The 24,526-nt window shown below is 40.5% G+C and overlaps 2 protein-coding genes across 16 annotated transcripts; one reads left to right on the top strand and one right to left on the bottom strand.

The window, feature by feature from the left end:
* The first annotated feature begins 531 nt into the window (after positions 1 to 531).
* On the top strand, positions 532 to 24,101 carry LOC103717997 (cell division protein FtsZ homolog 2-1, chloroplastic). 15 transcript variants are annotated; one of them, XR_016398126.1, is made up of 12 exons: positions 785 to 855; positions 1,025 to 1,052; positions 1,199 to 1,976; positions 12,450 to 12,749; positions 13,930 to 14,020; positions 19,387 to 19,511; positions 20,211 to 20,439; positions 21,073 to 21,165; positions 21,409 to 21,474; positions 21,566 to 21,697; positions 23,468 to 23,538; positions 23,635 to 24,101. XR_016398126.1 is itself a non-coding variant. In XM_039116584.3 (10 exons), exons 3-9 carry the CDS (start codon positions 1,317 to 1,319, stop codon positions 21,692 to 21,694), a joined length of 1,464 nt encoding a protein of 487 aa, XP_038972512.3. In that variant the 5' UTR covers positions 736 to 855; positions 1,025 to 1,052; positions 1,199 to 1,316; the 3' UTR covers positions 21,695 to 21,697; positions 23,635 to 24,101. The 15 variants fall into 15 exon arrangements, 6 of the variants coding, with proteins under 6 accessions (XP_038972513.3, XP_038972511.3, XP_008804829.3 ...); XR_016398125.1 differs by lacking the exon at positions 20,211 to 20,439 and having other exon boundaries at positions 673 to 855; XR_015971822.2 differs by lacking the exons at positions 785 to 855; positions 1,025 to 1,052; positions 23,468 to 23,538 and adding an exon at positions 532 to 713.
* Positions 8,274 to 9,902, bottom strand: LOC120104799 (photosystem I P700 chlorophyll a apoprotein A1). The gene is given in 7 exon segments (XM_039116582.3): positions 8,274 to 8,337; positions 8,340 to 8,438; positions 8,441 to 8,637; positions 8,639 to 8,678; positions 8,681 to 8,816; positions 8,818 to 9,080; positions 9,083 to 9,902. Coding segments are annotated over 7 exon segments (1,596 nt in total). The 3' UTR covers positions 8,274 to 8,296.
* Positions 24,102 to 24,526: the final 425 nt, after the last annotated feature.

Here is a 24,526-nt window from a genome sequence, read left to right as displayed (position 1 = left end):
TCAATGCACCTTCTAACTTGTTAAAATTTAACCACTATTTATTGTTACATATAGTGCAACTTATTTCTGTGTATAATATATTTGGTAAGAAATATTCTCCAATTCAATACTTTACATTTAAAATATAAAATTTATATCTTTATATTTTATTTTTGTTAATATTCTGTGCGTATTAACCTTCCCCTGCATCGCAGGGGTATTTTCCTTGCATATCAAATAATGGAAGCAGCGGTTTGGCGATATTTACACAAGGACGGCATCATCAGCCCTAACACGTGCCCAGAAATCGATATCCATTCCCCTCATCCAATCCCTGCAATCCAAGTGTCGTCTGTCGTCTGAGAAGTGGGACCAAGTGTGCATTTAAAACGAATTAAACGACTATGGAGACCACTGCTGCCATCACAGCCATCTATGCCTAATCAGACGTCACGTAGCTCATGTACTATTGGAATTATACCTGATCCGGAATTTCCCAGAATAGCCTCCCCCCAAACCCGGATCTAAAACAGCAAAGAGGAAAACCAAGTCCTCGCCCGGCGTCGCATTCTGCCCCCGAACTGAAACCTGTGGTTTTAGAGCCCGACCAATCGCTTAAACCCCTCGACGATAAGAGCCGGTTCCGTTCCTCCCTTTCGTTGGAGTCCACACCAAAAGCCTCCCCTCTCGCGCGCTCTTTCTCCGTTACCTGTGGCCTTACAAAAATCTGGCAGGTGCCTTTGTCTTTTTCCTTTTGTCCTTTCCCTTCTTTTCCTTTTTGATTTTTTTCCCCCTTTTATGTGTTCCAATGAGTTTGGTCTATGCCTTTGGTTGGACAATTTTATCGGCATTGGTGGAGAAATCCGTTTGAATGGGGTATAGAGTTCTTTTGCTTGGCTTTTTTAGTAATTCCTTTAAAATACATTCCTTCGATTGCTTGGTTGTTTTTTATTGTTCCAGATCACCGTTTAGTCTTTTGATTCTGTTTTTTTTGTTTTTTTTGATGGATTTGTCTATTGTCTTATTGGCTTTATTTATATTTCAGGTCCATCAAATGTGAAAACTTTGCTCTGGTAGATTGATGTCGTATTTGTTTGGATTTTTTTTTTAAAATTTTAATACTTGGACGTTCGAAAGGTTTCCCAGTTACTATTAGTTGATTTTCAAGGTGTTATTGCTATTGTCTGATTATTGAGTGTTTTCTGATCGGTGGTTTCAGTGAGAGATGATGGAAGGAAGTATGTGATGGAACTGCAAGCACTTGGGCATTTGGGTTTTTGAAGCTCTTCGGTACTTCTAATCATACCAGTTGCTAAAAATCTTGTCTTTGGATTGTAATGGCGGCGAATGTATGGTGCCTGGCACCTTTTGATGGTCGATGTCCGGTTGGTGTTTCAGCGATTCTTGGGAGGAGGAGTTTGACAGTGGACGGGTCAGGCAGATGTAGCTCATTCAACATTTTTTTGAATGAAAGGAATGGTTTTTATGTTTCAGGTCAAAGGGCTGTTTCATGTTCTTGGGTTAGATGTTCGGCAAACTCGAATTCCCATAACATTGGTTCATACCACAATAAAGATCCCTTTTTGCATCTGCACCCTGAAGTTTCCATGCTCCGAGGAGAGACGACTGACAAGATCATTGATTCGAAGAAGGACAAGTTGGGCAGCAATGTAACTGAAAGCTTGAGGGAATCTTCACTGCCCGATAATTATAAAGAGGCCAAGATAAAGGTTATTGGTGTGGGTGGTGGGGGATCCAATGCTGTTAATAGAATGATTGAGAGTTCCATGAAAGGTGTGGAGTTCTGGATTGTCAATACAGATGTTCAAGCAATGAGGATGTCTCCTGTCTATCCAGAAAATCGCTTGCAAATTGGTCACGAGCTGACTAGAGGTCTTGGTGCCGGTGGGAACCCAGATATTGGGATGAATGCTGCCAAGGAGAGCAAAGAGTCAATAGAGGAGGCGGTTTCCAGTGCTGACATGGTCTTTATAACGGTAAATTCATAATATGTTACTGCTGGTATTGGAAAAATAATGCTCATTTCTATGAGATGTTTTCCTTTCAATATATTAATTTGGAAAACCATCTTAATTCATGAATCTAGATTACGTGAGTGTTGTTGTTGTTATGCTTGATGCTTAGTACAACACTTTCTATTACTTTGTTGTGTTTTAGAAAAATGAAGATGACGTGTTATTTGAACTTCTAACGCATTTGATCCATGTCTTAAGATTTACACTATTGTGTTTTTTATATTTCCACCGTCTGTTTACTGCTAATTTTTATTTTTCATAATACAACACATATTCCGAGTTTTTAAGCTTCCTCCCTGTCTTCATCTTAGATGATCTTGTATGTTCCTACTGAACATTTTATTTCAACTTTCCCTAGGATTTATTCTCATAGCTTGCTATTGCCAATATTCATGTGAATTGGACCAATTGGTTGAGGGGATTAGACATTCCCTTGAACATTGAGATGAAGCATTTATGGGTAACCTTCAAAGTTCTATGGAACGTAAGTTATTTGATAAAAGAAACAAATTGTGCATCAATTTTGATATATTTATTGATCTTTTTTTTTTTTGAGAGGGGTTAGGTCAAACCTAAACTACTTTCATTAAAAAAATAAGAGAAAATATTACAGCATATCCAACATCCAAATCAGACTTTGGAGAATTATGAAAATTAATTTGGACTTTTCTAGTCCATTACCACGACCTTAGCCCTTCACTTCTTTCTATCAACCGTTATCTTATTCCTCCACAAAAAATGGAGATTTATATTTGTACCAAAAAAATAAGGAGATTGATATGATCCGCCATATCAATCTTAGTGGGACTCTTCTGAGGCTCGACTCTTATTGGACCGGCCTAGAACGGTGGAACACCCAACCCCCACCTGGGCCTTAATTGTGGCAGACGCCTGATAGGAGTCTCCTCTCCCTCACAGACTCCGAAAGGTAATCAAAGTCCCAAGAGGAGGCTAGGGTTTCCTAGCCTTCGTCTGCATAAAGCTTCACTCCCAGCCCCCTGATGAGTCAGCACTCATAGCCTAGAAAAAAAAGAAATCGATCGCACCTTGACACAACCACATCATCAGTGGAGATGAGGCATTGCCACCTCCCACTTCACTGGCACCCTTCCTCCTCCCGTCTTTGCCTTGTATACCAGTTATCGACCTAGATCTCACTATGAAATTCACTGGGATTTAACTAATTCAGCTTCCCCTCCGTCAGCTCCCTCTATTCTTTTCTGGTTACTTAATAATAGCAGTCCTTGCCAAACCTCCGACCAAGCCTTGTTGATCCTCATGATGGAAAGCCGGATCTTACATGGTGGAGCTTCAGCCACCGGTGAGTGGCTTGAGCCACGACGGACGTCGTGTCCTATTTTTGTTTCTTTGGGTTGAGATTTGTGTCTTTCTTGTTTTGCCAGCAGCCATTGTCATTCATTCACAATCGACTGATGTCGCCTTGGCCACTTCTTCTCAAACTGCCACCCATCACCGCCATCTAGCCACTGGCCTTGTTCCTTTCTTTCTCTATTTTGAGAAGGCCATAAAGCTCCTTTTGCCAAAAAAATAAAAAAAAAGAAATGAAGAAGAAGACTACATGTCTTATGTATCCTGTTTATCTTTCTCTCTCTTCTCCATTCTTTCTCTGCTTTCTTTCTCCCTTTAGATATCTTATGGATCAGTGGAGGGTCCAGATATCTAGGTAAATCTATGTTGACCATTGATCCTAGGAGGGCTCTAGGGCCGATGTTATGCGGCCCTAGGGGCAGTCTTGGACTGACCTTGTTACGACCATCCGCTCTGTCTTTCCATAATCTTCCTGTGTTTATAGCCGTTTATGATTATTTTAATATTAAGATTGGCTCTGTAGGTAAGCAACCATCTGGGCAGAGTAGGACACCTTGCCCCTGAGTACGTAGATTGAGGAGTGGGTTGCTATTCATTTGAGTTTGTCGTCGGTAGTTCAATTTTTCCCGATAAATGATTAGACCAGTCATCCCTTTAGCTATTGGACTCCATTCTTTGTCCGTAGGGGAGAGAAAGAAAAAAAAATTTCAATAAAGAAAAAGAGGCTATAGCCCCGGAACCCGACAAAGTCAAGATTTACGGGGAGCATCTTGGCGGTGAGATTCGATGATATGGCTTCTTTGTTCTCTTTGAAAGTCATCTACTGCTCATTTTTTTCTCAAATTTTGATAAGCAGCTCTGAAGAAGAGGCAGGCTCCGGCTCAGCAGCCGGGGGGAGGTTGAGATCGGGAAGCGGTCAGTTCGAAGGGCCGACACCGCTTCCACCGCCTCCGATAGAAAGAGGAGTTCCGTCCATTGCAGAAAGTATCGATAAGAATTCTTGCACATAATCACCTATATGGATATATGTATTCTGTAGCGTATATTGATTTTGGTTTTGTGTGGTATGATTGTTGATTGATTGTAGATCTGAATATATAAACATTTGTTTCTTTATTGTATACATGTATAGGATATTGATGATGTTGGTTGTTTTGAATATGATGCTAGTTGTTTAAATTTGGCAAGAAACATAATATGAAATTATATTTGCTTTGGCACGGATGAAATTGAATAATTTGATTGTTGAGAAAAAAGATTTGGACTAGTCATGTTATGCATTGCCAGTCATGGGCCGACGTGTGAGTATTATGGATTTGCCAGTTGTGGGCCAAATCATGATATTTTGGTTTGCCACCACGGACCGAAGCATGAATATTATGATTTGCCGCCATAGGCTAAAGCATGGGATTATGGTTTGCCAGTCATAGGACAAAACATGATCGTGGATAGGCCAAGTCGGAAAGATAATTATTGATCGAAAATCTGGACGGTAATGGAAGATAAGACATATGAAACCACTGTGAGCAAAAGTTTTAGATTGATGATATATTTGATATATTTTTCTGAATGAGATGCATATTTGATGACATACATTTATGTGTGCATTTCTATATGGATTTATTTGAGCTATGCTGAATAGTCGGCATGAGGTTTTATGATTTTTTTCCTGCATTTTAATATAGTTTATAGATAATCTTTATTTTAAATTTACTTTATCTATATTGGTGTGAGTGCGGGGGATTCTTTCTAGACTATAAAACTCAAACTATCTCTTCCCTTTCCTTTTCAAAATTACAAAATGATCAATGTTTGGCTATGGTTGAGATCACAGATGAAAGGATGAATAGGTAAATCATCACTAATACTGGTCGGATGATTGAATTTTGTAAATTGTACAAGATTTGTTATTTGATAATATAGAATATTTTGTTATGAATTATGATCATTATTTTTCAGTTTTGTTGAGGTTGTGATGAACTTTCAGGTGTTGCAAGGTATCAAAGCTTAGGTTTAAGATGACTAGAAATTGTGACAAAAATGATCCATAGGGTTTGACGTACGATAAGTATAGAAGGGTTGGACAATTTGTATCTCAAGTTATAGTCAGTAAGGTTTGATAAATTTTGGGCCTTGACAATTCTAGTGTAGACTAGTATTTTGATCGAAAATTATTTAGCAAACCTAGAGAATTTTGATGAGTTGGATCAGAGTTGCGCAACGAAAGTATGTTGGGTTAAGTCACTTTGAACCTAGCCAAAAATATTAACTCTAATTTAGAAGGTGTTATGATAGAGGATTTGATTTGGTTTTCCTAGTTAAGGAGGCTACTTTGGAGCTCAAGGATGAGATATGTGTTAAGTATGCTCAACGTTAGAAATTCTTAGGTAAGTTAATTTCGAGGATGGAATTTTCTAAAGGAGGAGGGGGGAGGGGACGTGAGGCTCGGTTCTACTAGAACAATGAAACACCCAACCCCCACCCATGCCCTAAATGTAGCAGACTCCTGATAGGAGTCTCCTCTCCCTCACGGACTCCCGAAGGGAGTTGGAGTCCCAAGAGGAGGCTAGGGACCGTCTCTATGAAGCTTCACCCCTACCCTCTTGATGCATCAGAACTCATCGCTCGAGAAAAAAAATCGATCGCACCTTGACACAGCCGCATCATCGATGGAGATGAGGCATTGCCACCTCCCACTTCACCGACACCCTTCCTCCTCCCATCCTTTCCTTGTACACCAGTTATCGACCTAGATCTCACTGTGAAATTCACTGGGATTTAACCAATTCAACTTTTTTTTCTTCAGCTCCACCTATTCTTTCCCAGTTACTTGACAATAGTGGTCCTTCCCAGACCTCCAACCAAGCCTCATTGGTCCTCATGGTGGGACGCCAGAACTTGCATGGTGGAACTTCAACCACCGGTGAGTGGGTTGAGCCACAACAGACGTCATGTCCTATTTTTGTTTCTTTGGGTTGAGATTTGTTTCTTTCTTGTTTGTCGACCACCACTGTTGGCTATTTACAGTCGACTGATGTCGCCTTGGTCGCTATTTCTCAAGCCGCCACCTATCACCGCCATCTAGCCACTATCCCTATTCCTTTCTTTCAATATTTTGAAGAGTTTATGAGGCTCCTAAGAAAAAGGAAAGAAGAAGAAGAATATGGATCCAGTATGTCATGTTTATCTTTTCTCTTTCTCTCTCTCCCTCACACTTTCTCTCTTTGCTTTCCCACTTTCTCTCTTTAGATATCTTATGGACCAATGGAGGGTCCAGATATCTAGATAAACCTAGGTTGACAATTGATCCTAGGAGTGGTTTAGGGCCGACGTTATGCAGCCCTAGGAGCAGTCTCAGACCGACATTGTTACGACCATCTGCCATGTGTTTCCATAATCTTCCACTATTCATGGTCGTTTATGATTATTCCAATATTGATATCTAGCTTTGTAGGTGAGCAACCATCTGGGCAAGAAAGTGTTGAGTAGGACACCTTGCCCCCAGTACATAGATTGAGCAGTGGGTCGGTATTCATTTAAGTTTGTTATCGCCATAGGTAAGAATTCTTGCACATAATATCCTATATGGATATATGTATTTTATAACATATATCAATGATTTTGGTTTTGCATCGTTTGAAGTATGATTGTCAATTGATTGCAGATATGAATATATAAATATATGTTTCTTTATTGTATATAGGAGATAGGAGTAGGTCCTTCCAACATTGTAGAAATATTCTGTGATGAGCATACCAAAAAACCTTCTTTTTTTTTGGTACACGGGAAAACCTTCTTTGGATATGCAGTTCCGGCTTCTTGGGAAGTACCAAATAAATGACAACTCAAATCAGGAGTTTGAGCATAAAGATTTTACTGACTCGTAAAAAGTGGTCCCAACCCTTGAGGATACAGTAATACGCATAAGAAATTATTCCATCTGACGTACTCTCTATTAGATTCGGGCATAGCGATATGAACTAAATGTCCTGCCTAAGCCAAGGAACTTACTCTGAAAAGTCCTGACAAATGATGATTGAGACGAGATTCGGTATTTTTGAACCATGAATAATTTGCTTTCCATTTGGCTTGTAGATGTACCAACCTGCTATTAAGGATAGAGTACAAAGAAATAATAGAAAAAGAGCTCCCGTATAAAGATCCTCATTGGTGCACAATTCGATTGTATACCACCACTGATAAACATCGGAATAAGTGATATTCACTGGGCGATAGCACCCCCTTGAGTAAAGGCTTTTACAGCTAGTTGACCAAAATGAGGATCCCAAATTGCATGAGCAATAGGTCTTACATGTAAAGGGTCCTGTATTCATGACTCAATTTCTTGCCAAGCTATATGAAATAGATTTTCGGACGTCCACAGAAAGATTATTGCAAACTACCCAAAATGAGAAGCAAAAATGTTCTGATAAATACGTTCCTCAATAATATCATCATGACTCTCAAAGTCGTGCGGTAGTAATACGAAACCAAATACGATAGATAATGGGGTCCTGAGCTAAGCCGAGGTTAAACCTCGAAAATCTTAATGCCATAATGCCTTTCAAATCCTCCAAGCCATTATCCTATTGTAATAATTCTTGCTAAGAAGAATGCCCATGTTGTGGCAATTCCATCTAGAAGGTAATGGGTTACTCCTACAGCACGTCCTTGTACAATGCTCGAGGCTCTAGGCTGAGTAGCAGGAGCAAATTTTAATTTGTTATGAGTCGAAATGATTGATTCAATGAGTTCTTGCCAATAACTACGGCTATTGAATAGAAACGTTAAACTGAAAGCCTAGATAAAATGAGCACCTAAGGAAAAAAGACCATATGCGGATAATGAAGAACCAAAAGACTAAATTATCTGAGATGTCTGTGCCTATAAGAAATCTCAGAGCCACCCGTTAATAGTAATGGAACTCTGTGATATGAGTTACCACCCCTTGATCACTTATAGTACCCCAAACATCCGACTGCATTTTCAAATGAAATGGAAAAGGACTACCGAAATTGCATTGTACATCCAGAATATACCTTGGAAGACATGATCCCAGGCGGATACTTGACATATCCCCCCTTTTGCAGGTCCATCACAAGGGAAACAAAAACTAAGATTTGCTTTATCAGGTATCAAGTGAGAACTGCAAGCAAATAGAACACCCTTCAGTAGTATCAATACAATCACATGGATCGTAAATGCATGAATGTGGACCAAAAAATCTGTGGTTCCTAATGGAATAGATAACAAAGTTACTTTGCTGCCTACTGCTACTAACTCACCACCCCCTAGTCAAACTGATACTTGTTGTTGCACCAGGAGTTACTACCTAGGTGCTAAAGCATGAATGTTTTGTACCCATTGAGAAAAGATGGATTGTAATTGTATAGTGGTATCTGAAAACATATTTTGAGGCCGCCTTAAAGCGCTCATGGTATCATTATAAATATACAAGCCAAAACTATGAAAAATCTAGAAATATATATGCCCAGTTAAGATGTGATATAATTGCATCGCGGTGCTTAAGGACATGATCTAATAGATCGTTGTATCGAGTAGTTGGATCATAGTCTCTTACCATAAAAATGACTGCATGTGCAACAGCACCAACTATGAGAAATCCGCCGATCCACATGTGATGTGTGAACAATGAAAGTTGTGTACCATAATCAATAGCTAGGTATGGATAGAAGGGTATGGAATACATATGGTGAGCTACAACAATGGTTAAAAATCTAACATAGCCAGGTTAAGAGATAATTGAGCATGCCATGACGTTGTTAGGATTTCATATAGGCCCTTATGGCTTTGGCCTGTAAAAGGACCTTTATGAGCCTCTAAAATGTCTTGAAGGCCATGATTGATGCCCCAGTTGGTCCTGTACATATGACCAACAATCAAAAAAAGAATAGCAATAGCTAAATGATGGTGTGCAATATCGCTCAGCCATAGGCCCCCTATTATTGGATCTAATCCTCCACGAAAACTCAGGAATTCTGCGTATTTTGACTAATTCAAGATGAAAAGAGGGGTTGCCCCCTTGGCAAAACTGGGATACAGTTGAGCCAACAGGTCCCGATTCAAGATAAATTCATGTGGAAGTGGTATCTCTTTAGGATCAACTCCAGCATCGAGAAATTAGTCAATCGGTAAAGATACATGGATTTGGTGTCCCGCCCAAGAGAGAGACCCAAGTCCTAGTAACCCCGCTAAGTGGTGATTCAACATAGATTCTACATCTTGGAACCAAGCCAATTTTGGGGTAGCTTTGTGATAATGGAACCAACCGGCAAAAAGCATTAACGATGCAAAGACCAATGCACCAATTGCGGTACAATAGAGTTGTAATTCACTAGTTATTCTAGATGCTCGCCAAATCTAAAAAAAACTAGAGGTTATTTGTATTCCTCGGAAACCCCCGCCCACATGACCATTCAATATTTCTTGACCTCCTATTGGCCAAACTACTTGGGCACTGGGTCCAATATGAGTAGGATCACTTAGCCATGCTTCATAATTGGAAAAACGGGTGCCATGGAAGTACAATACCTCCATTCAATTAGGAAATACAATACTTTGGAGTTGAAGAGAAATATCCAAATAACATATCTTATTTTTTTCAATAATCCATATTTGTAGCCATGAATCTATATTTGTAGCAATGAAATAATATTGTTCCTTCCTGATATGATATATGATCAATTACAAATATCTATGATCTGTCTTATATAGGAGTAGGTCGTTACATTCATTAAGAAATATTGATGATGTTGGTTGTTTTGATTATGATGCTGTTTGTTTTGAATTTGGCAAGAAATATAATATAAAATTATATTTTGTTTGGCAGGGATAAAATTGAATAGTTTGATTGTTAAGAAAGAGGATTTGGACTAGTCATGTTAGTATTGCCAGTCTCCATGGGTTTTCATGGGAGACTTCAACATCATCAAATCCTAAAATAAAAAGGAGGTCATCGCATTCCCTTCTCGACCATAAACTGGTCCATAAACTGGTCCCACTAGCTGGGTATTTGACCACTCGGCCGATCCTAACCAGCACTCCGGGACCGAAAACCACCTTCTTTGCATTCTCCGATGCCGACTGGGCTGGCTGTCCCGATAGCAGACGGTCCACCTAAAAAAAATGGGAATGATTGTTGGACCATCAAAATTAGATTGCGATAATCAAAGTGCCATGAAACTTCGCATGATGGGTCAGCGAGGAAATGGGAACAGCGGCTTAAGCCATTAGGTGTAGGCGCTTTCCAGAGGTGGAAGATTCTAGTTCTTCCTACCTCGCTCGGTTTAATGAATGTAGGTAGAAAGAGCTTCGGGCTGGACCTGGCCCCCCAAAAAAACTGGGGAAGATCGACCAATCCTCGCATTATCATCGGCCTTTGCTCTTGCTGCTCTTCCTGACCTGACCTTTCTTGTACAAAAGAGGAAATCTCCTAAAGTCAAGCCAGAGAAATTTCGAATCCAGGCCACAGGGAGAGCAGTACAGTAAGTTCTTCTATGTGGGCGACTAAAGAAGGGCCGCAGCTCTCAAAGAAGTCATGGGTTGAATCGTGATATTTTGGTTTGCCTCCATAGGCCAAAGCGTGGGTATTATGGATTTGCTAGTCATGGGCCGAATTGTGAGATTTTGCTTTGCCACCACGGGCCGAAGCGTAGATATTATGATTTGCCGCCACAGGCCGAAGCATGATCATAGATAGTCCAAATTGGAAAGATAATTATTGATTGAAAATCTAGATGGTAAGAGAAGATAAGATATATGAAACCACTGTTGAACAAAAGTTTTAGATTGATTATACATTTGAAATATTTTTTTGAATGAGATATATATTTGATGACGTATATTTATGTGTGCATATCTATATGGATTTATTTGAGCTATGTTGAATAGTTAGTTTGAAGTTTTATGATTTTTGCCTACATTTTGTTATGGTTTGTTGATAATCTTTATTTTAAATTTACTTTATCTATATTGGTGTAAGTGTGGGAGATTCTTACTGGGTTGTAAAGCTCACACCACCTTTTTCCTTTCTTTTTCAAAGGTATAGGATGCTCAATGCTTGGCTGCTTGGCTATAGTTAGGATCATGGGTGAAAGGATGAATAGATAAAGCATCATTGATACCAGTTGGATGATTGAATTTTATAAATTGTACAAATTTTATTATTTGATAATATGTAATATTTCATTATGAATAACGATCATTATTTTTCAGTTATGTTGAGGTTGTGATGAACTTTAGGCGTTACATATTCTTTGGGGCCTTGCCCTAGAGAGTATGCAGCCATGTCACGCGGCCGACCCAGAAGACGGGTTCGGAGTGTGACAACTTTTATCATAAATGCTCAATTCATAGTTAGGCATTGCAACAGACATATGCAACTGTAATTTGTTAGCTTTACATAATGGAATAAAAATGAATGCAAAATGACATTCTACTGCACTGCCATGCACATGAGCAGTTGACTTGATGAATCAAATTGACAGATTGGTTGTAATTATTATGTAGTGCAGATTAAATGTTAGCACTAGTTTATACTGATGTGGGTCATTTATTATGTAATGCAGCATTAATTTGTTAATACCTGTCAATATTTGGTGTTTTTTCCTCTCTTTATCTGGCATCATATAGAATCATTCATTATTAATAAACACCTCCAACAGAGAGAGAAATGCAGTTTTGGGAGTGGGCGAGAGGGTTTTAACGTTGTACACATTTGCCACTATTTGTTTTTTCTAAGGGATAACCAACTACATTGATTTCTTTCAAATTCATTGTGATTTGATTTATAAAATAGCTAAATTTCCTTTTTTCCTTGTCTTTTTTATCTCTCCTTCTCCATCCCGTTTGCTTCTTCTCTCAACATCTCTCCATTTTGCTATGTGGATGTGTGTATCACTGTTGTAAAAGGATGATGAGCCTCCAATCATCCTGCCCAGCAAATCTATCTTTTGGAAACCATAATATATCATTCCACACTTATGCTTGTAGATGGTGATGCCATAAATGCTGTACTCTAGGAAGCATATCAGTAAGGAGCTATCTGCTCATATAGTGGATTTATATATGAAATTTTATATGCAGGCTGGAATGGGTGGGGGCACTGGAACTGGTGGTGCTCCTGTAATTGCAGGGATTGCAAAGTCAATGGGCATCTTGACAGTAGGTATTGTGACAACTCCATTTTCATTTGAAGGGCGGAAACGAGCAGTTCAGGCACAGGAAGGAATTGCATCTTTGAGAAACAATGTTGACACCCTTATTGTCATCCCAAATGACAAGTTGTTGACTGCTGTTTCACCAAATACTCCTGTGACAGAAGCATTTAACTTGGCTGATGATATTCTTCGACAAGGTGTACGTGGCATTTCTGATATCATCACGGTAAGAGATTTTTAGCAATCCCTTTCTATGATTACAGTAAGACCTGCATCGAAAATACCTACTCTATGAATTAGTTTTAGAGTGGATTTGCATGGAAACCATGATCTAACCCCTCATGTGCATCAGTTCTTCTCTATTCAAGAATAATTCTGAATGTTTGAATGTTGTAGCTAGTACGAAACTCCTATTGGTGTCACAATTTGCTTTCTTTTCCTCTAAACCTGTGGACATAATAATCAGTTACTGTATTGGTACACTTATAAGTTTATATAAGTGAATGTCAATTCACTGCATCATGCTTCTTTTACTTCTTTCATATGCACAAGCACCAAGTAAGTTCTAATGTTCAAGATTTTTTATTTAATATCAGATGTTAGAAAACAGAAAGTTTTTGAACGAAAATGATATTTAACATGCCATATTAACCCAACTATTCCATGTTTTCCTTTCTCCTGATTAGTTATTGATAGTCACCTTTCATTTAACTTTAGGTTTAACTTCAAACTGATATAAATAAATTAGTTTTGCAAGAACCAGCTAATAATGAAAAGAACCAGCTTGCATAATCAAAATCTAAAATAGTTTTTACAACCTTTACATTTATTGATTTTTGTGTTCTACAATTTATTTTTGTTGAATTGTTGATCAATTTCTGTGAATCTTGCGCTCTATGATCATTATTCATTTTACTTCTTTCACTTTAAGCTATTCTAAATTATTCAGTTTTGATAATTTTAAGAAACATGTCACAATTGATACACTAGTCAAATCCTCAAACAACATTCCTGCTTCCACAATGTCATTTAAACCCAATCACTGTAAAAGCTGCTGTCCTTCCATCCTGTTTTCTCTTCCTCTCATTCTACTGTTGGCTTTTAAGGTCTCACCCTTATTAGCAGGAAACATCCATCTTTGATGTGCTGCTTCTTTCCAAATCTCTTCGGAAATTTGTCTCTGTACCTCCTTCCTTAGTATTCCATATTCTAATTTTTTTTTGAGAGACCTGCCTTGCTTACCTGCATCTTCTGCACCCGCTCTCACTTCTGGTAACTGATGTCTTTCCAACAAATAAACAATCTGCAAAGAGTTTATTTTAGTTAGCTTTCTTTTATCTGACTATACAAAGTAACTTGAAGTTAACATATGATGGTGTCTGTTTGATATGTTTTATTAATTGCAGGTTCCTGGTTTGGTCAATGTTGATTTTGCTGATGTTCGAGCAATCATGGCTGATGCAGGTTCATCTCTAATGGGTATAGGAACTGCTACAGGTAATGCTGAGAAACCATGTTTTTCTATGAACCACAGAATATTGGTGATTACATTTTAACCTTGGATCAAGCCTCCCAATTCTGTTCTGAATGTTGCCCAATTCATCTAGTTTACCTTGAACAACTAGAATAGGCGTCACATACTGATTTATGATTTCACATGAGCTTGCAAACAGAATAGAATTATCTTGAAAGGTTTTACAGCCATGGATATAGATACTGTTGAAACAGGATGGTACAATCTATACCAAGGTTCGCCGGACCGATCGTACCGGCGTACCGGTGAGCACCGGCACCGGTACGGTTCTGGTTCAGTACCGGCTTGGAACCGGCTCTGTGGCATTTAATGCCCCCACGCGGGCTGGCAGCCCGCGTGGGCACGGTGCCCTGCATGGGGAACTGCGCTCGAGAGCGATTCCCTGCTGGGGAATCGCATGCGGGCGCGGTTCCTGCGTGGGGAATCGCGCGCGGGTGCATGTTCTCCGCTCGCGCATCCGCGCGCGTTTCCCAAAAAAAATACGTCCGTGCGGACACGCGGACGCGTTAAATGCCACAGAGTGGCTTTAAATGCCAGTCTGTGGCATTAAGAGGCCCACGCGGGCTCCATCCGCGTGGGCGCTCTTCTCCGCGCACGGGGCGCGCTGCCCTACGCGCGGGCGCTCTTCCCCGCGCGCCCACGCGCGGGGAAAGAGTGGCTTGGACCGGTGCGAACCGGCCCGGTTCACGCCGGTACAAGCCGGTACCGGTGCGAACCGGCAATCGATTCCGACCCAGTTTGGGTCGGAACCGTTTTTATATGCTGTACCGTACCGGTGCCCGTCGGCACCGGTTCGGTACAGGCTGAACCGATCGGTTTCGGCCGGTTCAGCATATCTTGATCTATACAATATGATTCCAATGCAAAAAAATAAAATGGACATACTGGCCATCCAATAGCATTGAGATGGGTGTCAGGTAATGAAAAAAAGCGAAAATGGGACATATTGGACATTCTGATCAATGCCGACTGGTACCAAGGCTGGTATGGCTGGTCGATCGGGTCAAGCAATTTTTTTTATTTCTTTAAGGCCCAATATTTACACCACATCCAAAATGATGACTACGATCCATATACCAATTAACAACAAGCCTCAGTAGTACAAACTAAGTAGTAGTAATAGTAGTAGTAGGTCTTTAAAAGAGACATCTTGTGTAGGCCAAATAAAAGAATCTAGAATGATATCAACCTTCAATCAAGTATCAAGGTACAGATTGAGAACTCGGTCAGTAGATCGAAGTACTCATTCAATATGCCAAAGTTGTACTTAGTTAGCAAGTCAAGTTGTACTCGGCCAGCAAGCCAAAGTTGTACTTGGTTAGCAGGTCAAAAGTACATGGTCAGCAAGCCGAGCAATACTACAAGGATACCAACTTTAGATCAAGTATTGAGAAGCAAGTTGAAATACTAAAAATTCAAGCCGAATCACTAGTGGTGTAGGCCAAAACACCACGGTGCAAATTGATTACTTAGGGTATAAACCAAGGGGTCAAGAGCTAGCAGCTTAGGCTGAGGTTTTTAGTGGAGCGGAACCCAGAAAATGGCTATGCAGCGGTTACCACTATTCAGAACGTGGGAGTGGTAGCACTACCTAGAATATAGCAGCGAGAGGGAGGTAACTGCCATGCATACCAGTCAAGGTTCGCCGGACCGACCTTACCGGCGTACCGGTGAGCACCGGCATCAGTTCGGTACCGGTTCCAACCGGTACCGAACCGGAGACTCGCGCATCCATGACCGCGCATACGGACGTCAAAAAGAAAAAAGAAAAAAAAAACAACGCGTCCGCGGATGCGTCAAATGGCATTAAATGGCCCACGGGGGCTGGCAGCCCGCGTGGGCGCGCTACCCCGCGCGGGGAACTGTGCGTGGGAGCGATTTCCTGCTGGGGAATCGGCCGCAGCGCGGTTCGCGCATTCGCGCACAATTTCCCCCCCCCCCCCCCAAAAAAAAAAACCCGCGTCCGTGCGGACGCGTTAAATGCTCTGTGGCATTTAGTGGCCCACGTGGGCTCCAGCCGCGTAGGCGCTCTTCCCCGCGCGTGGGCGCACTGGGTTCGCACCGGTACAAGTACGAAACCAATCGATTCCGACCCAAACTGGGTCGGAACCGTTTTTATAGGTTGTACTGTACCGGTGCCTGTCGGCACCGATTTGGTACAGACTGCACCGTTTTTATAGGTTGTACTGTACTAGTGCCTGTCGGCACCAGTTTGGTACAGGTTGAACCGACTGGTTCCGGTCGGTTCAGCATACCTTGATACCAGTAGTTGTCTATATGGCGTAAACTAGTAAGGACAAGTGTCAAAATTGAGTAGTGGCATTTATCTTACCACCATGCAAAACTAGGGGTGCAAATAGGTCGAGTCAGGTCTTGAATGACCTCGACCCGATCCGGTTTCTTGTTCGGGTCCTAATTTTGGACCCAGACTCAACCCAATTGAAAATCGGGTCTGGTCGGGTCCACGGCTACAATTTTTTATCCAATGGGTCATTCGGGTTGGATCGGGTCGGGTCCATGTATAACCCGGACCCGACCCAAAAAATTTGGATCCGGGTCGGGGTCGGGTCCGGGTCCGGATTGGGTCGGATCTGCCACATTTCTTTATTATTAGCCTCTCCCCCGCCTTACCCGCCCCCTTAAATCCTTCTCGCTGACCAAATCAAGACTACCCCCCGTCCTCCCTTCAAGAAAACCCTTCCCCTCCGGTCCTCTTCACCAATCTCCAATCCAGGAGTCTTCTCGAGCTCGCCCCCCGTTGCGGTCGTCGTCATCGCGCGTGGTTGCCGCCCCATGCTTCCTTAATCGGAGGAGTAGAGCGGACTAGGAGTCTCTGCCTTTCCCGCCTTTCCAACCATTTAGTCTTCATTGCCCTACGAAAGCAGAAGAGAAAAAATATTATTTTTTTTTAAAAAAAGATGAAGATCAACATTAGGGAGCACCAGATCATCTCCTCATTGTCGTCGTCAGAGAGCGAGGTAGAGGAGGAAGAAGTGGTGGTGACCGAGGAGCCCCCAGTAACGTGGGGGACGGCGAGCAGCATGGGCGGCGGCGGCGGCGGATAGAAGAAGCTACTAATGAAGAAGCAGTCGATGCGGGAGACGAGGAGGGAGGCCAAGTGGGAGAAGCGAAGGTGGCAGATCCTGCGCCGCAGGCGGATGATGGAAGGCGAAGGGGACAAGGAGTCGTCACCTATCAACCGTGATGGCGGGAGGCTGAGCGCGAGGGTTAGGAGCCCGACGGACAAGGATTGGGACAAACTTATGGGTTCCATCGAGGTGGGGTTTGGCTTCAACGAGGAAGATGGGGGTCATCATCTTTGCGACACACTATCCGCCCTCGACCTTTACTTCGCCATCAACCGCCAACAAGGGAGGGATCGAGCGACGACGAGGAGGACCAAAGAGAGAGAGGGGGGAGGAGAAGGGAAGGCAAAGAGAGGGTGGGGAGTGGGGAGGCATCCCATCATCATTAAGGGCGACATGACATTCCGCCATGGGGAGTGGGGGAGGTTGTACCACTCCTCCCACCTCTTTTTACTTTTCTATTTTTATCTTATTTTTTTAGAAATTTCGTAGACTGTGGGTGGTGGGTCTGTAGGTTGCGGGTCTAAACGTGTAATTCGGGTTCGGGTCGGATCGGGTCAGGTCGAGTCGTTGGATAAACGATCCACAATTGACCAAAAAAAATGGGTCGGGTCAGGTCCGAGTTGGGTCGAGATTCAGTAAACCCAGACCCGATATGAAAAATAAAACGGGTCCAATTTTAGGACCCGACCTGGCCTCACGGGTCTAAAAATTCAGGTCGGGTTGGGTCGGGTCTAAGCGGGTTGGGTCGGGTCGGATCACGGGTCAACCTGACCTATTTGCAGCCTTATGCAAAACATTGGAGTGCTAGCACCAACCAGAATATAGTAGTAGTGGAAGGAGGTAACTCCTTGCATGGCAATAGCAGCCCATGCAGCACAAATTAACAAAGAGAAGTCCTAGCAGTTAATAGAAGCCATTTATAAGTATTAAGTTGTATGATAACAGTACACGCTATCATCCCAAGAGTTGGTATGGTATGGGTTAGTACAGTTATGTTCTTGGAAAAAACTGGTACCAACATTGGTACCAATACTTTGATCCTTATCTATAGCTGCTTGTGATATATTGTTTTGTTGAGGAACAATTTAGGAGTTTTCTTCTATATACTTTTCTCTCCTATCAAGAGACAAGTGTGGTTTATGTGCTCACTCGTGTCTTAGTATTTTCCGTGGGAAATGACGTCAGCTGTCAAAAGTTTAAATTTTGAAGGCAGGTTGTCATATTTTTGGCATATCTAATGATATTTAGGTCTTAGCTGGAGTTATGTGGAGAGGACATCTGCTAGCACTGATAGATTGTCTTTTATTGCAAATACGTTTGAATTTGCTCACATTACTAAATAATAATTTAAGCAACTTTTGAGCCAAGTAAGGTTCTTTTGAGCTTTATAAAGATCCTTGTTTTTCTTAGAACACATGGATTAATCTAGGTAAATGTTTTGTATTTCCTTTTCTTTCATGCGTTATGCTTGTCTTTTTGTATATATTATGATGGATGTGATGTTGGTAGGATGAGGTTCCATCACAATGCAATATGTGATTATTTCACTAAGGTTTTTAACAGTTATCTGTTTCTGCAGTCACTTTTTCCTCTCTTGAAGAGGCATAGTAGAAAAAGGATATGCAAAAAAATCATGATGATGAAACAACATTACTAGAAGATTGAAACTGTATTGAATATTTGCATAAACATTATAATGGGCTAAATAACATAAACCATAATAATAACTGTGTAGCCATGTATATATAAATAACATACGACAATAACATCTTTAAGATTGGGAATGTGATTGACACATGTAGTTGAAGAACTTAAAATTTGAATTGAGATAGAGATCTACTGGAGTGGATTGTAGGTAAACAGATATGACAATTTATTTCCTTGACCTTTCTTAGCCTTTTTTAAAATGGAAATACAATATTTTTTGATGTGTCTGTGTATGTTAATTGCTTTCCAATAATCAACATATATGATTTTTTTAACAAAAATACATGCAAGAAAGGATATTTTCTGGTTATTATTTTTGATGCTTTCTGAAGATAAAAAAAAAATTACTTCACTCTATTTTATCCATGCACGTCATTTAATTTACTTAGATGCTTTGCAATATGACTTGGATGTTTTAAGGACATACCTGATAACTCTCTGTAATTATCTGAATTTTAGTTTGGTGAATTTTTCCAAAATTATGTTGCCTTCTATATGACTGTTTCTTTGGGGTCTTCTGGCATCATTTGCAGGTAAAACAAGGGCAAGGGATGCTGCATTAAATGCCATTCACTCACCATTACTAGATATCGGTATTGAAAGGGCAACAGGAATTGTATGGAATATTACTGGAGGAAATGATCTGACACTGTATGAGGTAGGAAGTATCTGCTACTTATATACCATTAGATATTCTCTATAGCATTTGATTATACCCTGTTTAGCAGTAAATATATCACATGGTGCAGTAAGACCTCTGTAATGTCTATTTGATCCTCGTATTGCTTTAGCATTTGATAATATGTGATGCATATTTGTAGTAATTCTTGCTGTTTTTGTCCTAGCAGCAAGGACACTGGATTTGGTTCTCATAAGGTCAGAAAGTATAGACAAAAATGATTTATGATGTTGATGCAATGTTGTTGATAGAGCATCTCCACGTGCCACTGACCTAGCATTAGTAAATTAGTCAACTGCCTGACTTGTTTAATAAGTACATTTTCAAGATAATGTATCATAAGTAAGCAATCGTCATTGAAGGATAGATATGCTTGTCTGGAAACTTAGATGCATCAACTTTCTGTTTGTAAGTTGGACTGGTATTTTCAAGTACCAATTCATGCATTTATTTTTCTATAGGGAATCAATACTTCCTAAGTTCAGATTTAAAATATGGTACTAAAATCTTTCATCTATGCAACTTTTATTATTAGCATACTGCAATATTCACCTCTTTTCTCTATCGGTGAAGAATTGAAGTTCTGTTATGTCTATGAATCATAATGTGTTCATATGATTATTTCTTGATTGTCAATAAGCTAACTAATGAGAGATTGTTGGTATGTCCTTTATTCAGCAAATAGAGTAGCAGGCTGCTGCTTCCTTGAAAATGGGGACAAGCCAAAATGATTGCAGAGGGTAAAACCAAAACAAAATACAAAATCATTAAATATGGCTTGATGTCTTCAAGGAAATATAGACATGAAAATGGGGAACTGCAAAGAAGCATGCAAGAAGACAGACAACACAAAAAAAAAACCCCAACCACCTACATCTCGGCAAGAAAATATCATCAGGGCAAAGAGGTATCGTATGCCTATTGTGTGACTGGTACATGGACCAGTCACCATTAAGATTGTTTGCCTTGTGTTGCTCCCCCTCCTTTGTGCTTGTGTGCATGCTTGCTTAGACACACATATGCCTGCATGCACAGTGCACTTGTGCATGCCATGCATGCATGCATGTGTGCGCTTTGTTTTTCTTCTTTACTTCACCATAGAAGCCCAAGCAAGAGTGTTATGATGACTACAATAAGATAAGCAAGGCTTTCTAGGGGCTGGACAATAATGATAAGCTTGTTATAATCACCATAATAAGGAATGGGCATTTATGTTCCTCTAGAAGGCTAGAAGGCAAGTGTTGTAGTTGTTTCTTTTGATTGCTCTTGCAGCCTTGCTATCCCAAGATGAATACATGCCATGGTTATGAGATGCCAGAAACAGAGAAGTTTCTGTAATAAGCCATCATTGCTTTCCAATATCCATGTGGAGTAAAGAATGCTATTTCTGGAATCTACAAAAAGTTTTGTTTCCGCAATTGTAGGTGCTTTTTCGCATAATTACCAAAATATTAACATATGTACATGTGGTTTTTTATTCAATTTGCTCACAGTTTTGATGGATGTGTTTCTTTACTCTTGATTTGTTTAATTTCTTAAGGTGAATGCTGCGGCAGAAGTGATTTATGACCTTGTCGATCCAGCTGCAAATTTAATATTTGGAGCCGTTATTGACCAGTCACTCAGTGGTCAAGTAAGTTGAAATTTCAGCAATGTAATCTGGCAGTTCAATAGTGCAAAGAACCTCTAATGCAAGCTTGATGTAGTTAAATCCCTCTTTATGTGTCGATTTTATCCACAATCAAAGAGATCTAGTAATAATTTTACCTCTGATGAGCTACCGTATGAACTTCTGTGCTTTACTTCCAAGCAACTAAATTCAAATCAGAACAAACATTAAGTTGGCAAGCCTTTGATTTTGATGCTTTCTGTTCAGGTTAGCATAACTTTGATTGCTACTGGATTTAAACGCCAGGAGGAGACCGAAGGCCGGTCTTTTCAGGTAAGCCCCTTGGCTATGTTTATCATGCAAATTCTGACATTAGTCCTACTATATTTCATCTGAGTTAGCTTTCTGATGTTGGAAAATGAAGGGAGCCCAGCTGAGTGGAGATAGCCTTGGCATAAACAGACGCCCATCATCTTCTCTTACTGAAGGGAGTATGGTGGAGATCCCTGAGTTTCTAAGAAAGAAAGGGCGTTCGCGTTATCCAAGAGCTTGACAGGTTCATGCTTGTGATGTATATGTATATATTATTTTCACTTTATGCTTTTTCTGGCTTCCTATGTCGCTCCTTATGGACGTTCAAAAGTTCTTGTGCCTTCATTAGCTTCACTTGCTTCTATATATTGAGTATATGTTAATTATTTTTCTTTGCGTACCCCCATTTCTCTTATCAAAACTTAATTAATTGAATGAAACACGTTCCATTAGTGCATGTGTGGACTTGTTCATTCCATCATTCTGCTTATTAATGAACAGTTTGTGCTTCCTTGGTAAACCTTCATTGCCATTTACTTTTATTTATAAAAAATGATACATCTGTATCTTAGTATAGGATGATTTTGTTTTGCTCAAAATTAATAACAAATAACATGGAAAGAAGGTGCCATGATCCCCAACTCAAACAGAAATATAGAGGTTATCCAATGTATGTGATGCATGTGTTCTTGATATTGTTATCATCTGTCAGAATAACGAGAAAAGTAATAACACTGGGTTCGAATCTGTTTGAACTATGTCATCGCGAACAATTTTTCATGGTAACACATCCTATTATCGACATAATGGAATTGGGTATTGTTCTTTGCAGTGATCTCTCTCCCTACCACCATAGGAATGGATCCAATAACAAAACATCAGTCTAGACATTTGCTTTCTTCTGCATCATAACAGGCTCAAATACTTGTAACATCTCTCTGGACTTTGTAGAACCTTCTCTAAGGGCAACTCTAAATAGGTGACTAATAGCTAGACCATGGTCGGCGGAACCGTCCCGAACCGGGTGGTTCGGAGAGTACCGAGTCGTACCGGCAGCAAATCGAGACGCTTCCGGCAACCGAAATGAAATAAAAATCGACGGAGGGCGAGAAGAAGGAAAGAGAGGAAAAGAGAGAGAGCAAGCAGGGGAGCGAAGGAGAGGGAAAGGGAGAGGGAAAAGAAGGAAGAGCGGAGGCTGACGAGCACGTGGAGGAGGGGCTCCACTTCCAGTCCCCTGTTTCATTCGAAACAGGAGCCCCGGAGGGGGCCTCCTTTTAACTTTACGATTTTTAAGTGAAGTCGGCAAATGGCTTACCGACTTCACTTAAAAATTTCCAAATTTTTTTTCGACTTTACTTAAAAATTGCAAAAAAGGGGCTCCCTCCGAGGCTCCTATTTCGAATGAAATAAGGGACCAAAGGCAGTGCCCCTCCTTCGTAGCCCTTTGCGTGCTCCCCGGCCTCCACTGTCTCTTCGCCGGCCTCTACCACCCTCTTTCTCACTCCCTCTCTCTCCCTCTTCTCTCTCTCATTCTCCTTCTCTCCCGCCTTCTCTACTGTGTCAATTTGGACCCGGCACGGAGCGGTATCGGGGCGTATCGACTCGTGCTACCGGGCAACCAGTTTAGGCCCTGGTTCCAGCACAGCAGACTATGGGCTAGACAAAAGTTTCCTTTTTTGTTTTTTTTACTTTTGAGGAAAGAGTGTTAGGGATGCCTAACCCATAGGAAAGAAGGGGGTACAGGGAATAGAGTAGGGAACAACAGATAAGTGGGAAGGAGTTACAGTGACATTAGAGTTACAGGGTTAGGGGGAGGGGTTTGGTAGAATAGTTTGAACAACAAAAGCTTTAACTGAAGGAGATGACAGCTCTTGTGAAATAGTGGATTTGGAATGGTTTACCGAAGAGGCTGTTCCTACCCCAAATTATATATTCTGCATCTTTTTTCTGCTTCGATGTAGAAGTCCAAACATCTTTTGATTTTAATGCAGCTTGCTGGTGTTTTTGGTAACAGATAGATGGATGGTGATGATTATGTTCTCTGTTTCTAAAGATTATCAAACAACCCTCAGGGGATATTAGATGGTGTTTTCTTAATCTTTGTTTTACGTGGAAATTAGCATTGAGAGACAAAGCACTTCTGTTATTCTTAAAGATATGATCTTCATATGCTTATTTCAGACCATGCTAAGTTACATGATGCATCCACGAAGGGTTTCATAGCCCTACGTAACTAGAAGCAGACTTTTTCAATAAGTTGGGGGAGAAAAAAAGAAGATAAACCTGCAGAGGGAGCAAAAGCAATGGTTTCCATCAACTATGTGCTGATTGTGCTGGATTTCTTGTCACTTGTGCAGATCAAGCCATTTCTAGTCTAAGTGGAAGGTTATATGCTTTATCTACTTTGATGAGAAAGACCTTAGGACCTAAGTTAGATTGGTATTCTCTGTTGAGTTTTAAAATTGTAATACACTGCTCTTAGTGCTGCAATTGTATGCATTTCTGTTATTATACAAATTAGAAGGTTGAATATGAGCTGTTTGTAGTGGATCCAGTTGGTTTTAAATTGTTAAAACCATTTGAATACACTGCTCTTAGTGCTGCAATTGTATGCATTTCTGTTATTATACAAATTAGAAGGTTGAATATGAGCTGTTTGTAGTGGATCCAGTTGGTTTTAAATTGTTAAAACCATTTGAATACACTGCTCTTAGTGCTGCAATTGTATGCATTTCTGTTATTATACAAATTAGAAGGTTGAATATGAGCTGTTTGTAGTGGATCCGGTTGTTGTCCCAGGCTGGGCCCTTTTGTTTTCTTTTAATTGTATGTGAAATCTGTAAGGGTTTTGATAGCAAATTTTTATTGCGTTCAAAATAAAAGCAAGGACATAGTTGCAGTTTTGTGCAAATGCTATCGTCAACGCCAATTTCCATTTGATTTTTTTATGAATATGCAGAGATGAAGAAAGGAAAATAACAATAATGCAAAGCAGGCTCTTAACTTCTTGATTCAGTTTACAAAAATAACATGTATTTATAGAAAGAATCCTATGGCCATCAGAGTTAATTAT

This window comes from Phoenix dactylifera, chromosome 12 (genome assembly GCF_051530095.1).
Source record: "Phoenix dactylifera cultivar Ajwa chromosome 12, Ajwa_hap1_PhDact_Kaust_v1.1, whole genome shotgun sequence".
Classification (NCBI taxonomy): domain Eukaryota; kingdom Viridiplantae; phylum Streptophyta; class Magnoliopsida; order Arecales; family Arecaceae; genus Phoenix; species Phoenix dactylifera.
The sequence above is the reverse complement of the archived record's forward strand: the minus strand, read 5'-3'. Positions and strand labels throughout refer to the sequence as shown.

Bases quoted from the DNA above. Each gene is read 5' to 3' on its own strand.
- LOC103717997 (XM_039116585.3), top strand. From the start codon at position 1,317: ATGGCGGCGAATGTATGGTGCCTGGCACCTTTTGATGGTCGATGTCCG. The intron at 14,021-19,386 runs GTAATGCTGAGA...CATCATTTGCAG, and splicing joins GGGTATAGGAACTGCTACAG to GTAAAACAAGGGCAAGGGAT. The intron at 19,512-21,072 runs GTAGGAAGTATC...TAATTTCTTAAG, and splicing joins ATGATCTGACACTGTATGAG to GTGAATGCTGCGGCAGAAGT.